The sequence below is a fragment of the Corvus brachyrhynchos genome, unplaced genomic scaffold, assembly GCF_000691975.1.
Source record: "Corvus brachyrhynchos isolate BGI_N302 unplaced genomic scaffold, ASM69197v1 scaffold115, whole genome shotgun sequence".
NCBI classification, from domain to species: Eukaryota; Metazoa; Chordata; class Aves; order Passeriformes; family Corvidae; genus Corvus; species Corvus brachyrhynchos.
In genome coordinates, this window is record NW_008239553.1 from 25,524,721 (window position 1) to 25,525,970 (window position 1,250).

Genomic DNA, 1,250 nt, shown 5'->3' on the forward strand with positions numbered 1-1,250 from the left:
GAGCCCTCGGTCGCCTGGATTCGGTGGAAGGAGGATAACAACCTAGATCGCTCTGTGTGTGTGTGTGCGCGTGTGCCTGTCCTAGCAGTTCTGCATTGCAACACTTGCTAGTGGAGAAGCAAAAGAAACCCCCCGGAATTGGGATAAAACCAAAAAAAAAAGAATCAAAAATTTACCTGGGGTCTCTGGCTTATTTCTTCTTTTTCGTTTTCAGTAGTCCCTCTCAGCAAAGTGAGAGACAGGGATCGCAGGCAGGGAAAAGTCCTCAAGGACCCCGTGATCCTGGAGGAACCTGAACAGGACCCTCGCGCGGACATGTGCGGCGTTCCTGCGCGCTCCTGGAGGCTCGGTACGGCCGCGGGGTTCCTGCCACAGTAGATCCAGTCCTGGGAAACGGCGCGTCTTACTCGTCTCTGTGTGGTTACTAACCTTCCCCCATCCCTCCCCTTCCCTGCTAGCACTCGCTCTCTCGCACACACACTGCCTCTTTTCCTCTTGAGCACACACGCACACCCCTAGAGCCTCGGAAGCGACTCTCCTTTCTGCTAGCATGGGTTCCCTGGCATCATGAACGTTATTCTCTCTCCCTGGCTGGAATTCAGACTGCCCGTCTGTAGGTGTCCTGTGCCTTGACCATGCACCTGAGAATAGACCCCAGCATTTGCCCGGGACGCCGCCCCGCCTGGACCCTGTGGATGTGCTCCCTCTTTTGGGGATGTATCGTCAGCTCTGTTTGGAGTTCCTCTAACGTGGCTTCTTCTGCCTCCTCTTCCTCGTCTGTTTCTCAGGCTCAGTATGAGCATCACTTCCACGGCAGCAAGCACCACTCTGTGCCTATCTCTATCTACCGCTCCCCTGTCTCCCTCCGAGGAGGACACGGTGGGTTCCCACTCTTGTTTCTTTCTAACCTTTTTGTAGAGCAGTTGGAGCAGCAGAGGGGGAGCAGGGACGATGGCTGTGTCTCCGCGGGAGGGCGATCCTCCCAGGCCCTCATTTCTGCCGTTAGCTCCCTTCTCCATTAACCCTCCACTTCTCCCCTGCGCCCTCCCCGAGCAGTGCCTGGGGCTGAGGACGCGCCGCTTCCAGAGCCAACTTCCCCGGCCGGTGGTCCAGCAGGACGGAGGGTGGGGGCCGGCGGGGCCGGGGCGGGCTCGGGTCGCTCTGTGTCAGACGGCAGCGCCGAACAGCTCGGGACGGCGGAAGGGCATCTGCTCCAGTCCCGCTGGGGTCCTGCGCCGGGGAATAACTAA

At 58.8% G+C, this 1,250-nt stretch overlaps 1 protein-coding gene across 36 annotated transcripts in view; it reads left to right on the forward strand.

Moving 5' to 3' along the window:
• NRXN3 (neurexin 3) overlaps positions 1–1,250 on the forward strand; it is a 985,030-nt gene that overhangs the window by 625,480 nt on the left and 358,300 nt on the right. For 4 of the 36 annotated variants that reach the window (XM_017741735.1, XM_017741736.1, XM_017741737.1 and 1 more), the window contains exon 1: positions 7–879. The exons of 30 other annotated variants lie outside the window; for them this stretch is intronic. In XM_017741735.1, coding sequence (XP_017597224.1) covers positions 636–879 — 244 coding nt within the window. In that variant the 5' untranslated portion in view covers positions 7–635. Of the gene's footprint in view, positions 1–6; positions 880–1,250 lie in introns of those variants that run through there. 2 more of the 36 variants (XM_008639636.2, XM_008639637.2) reach the window with 1 other exon arrangement.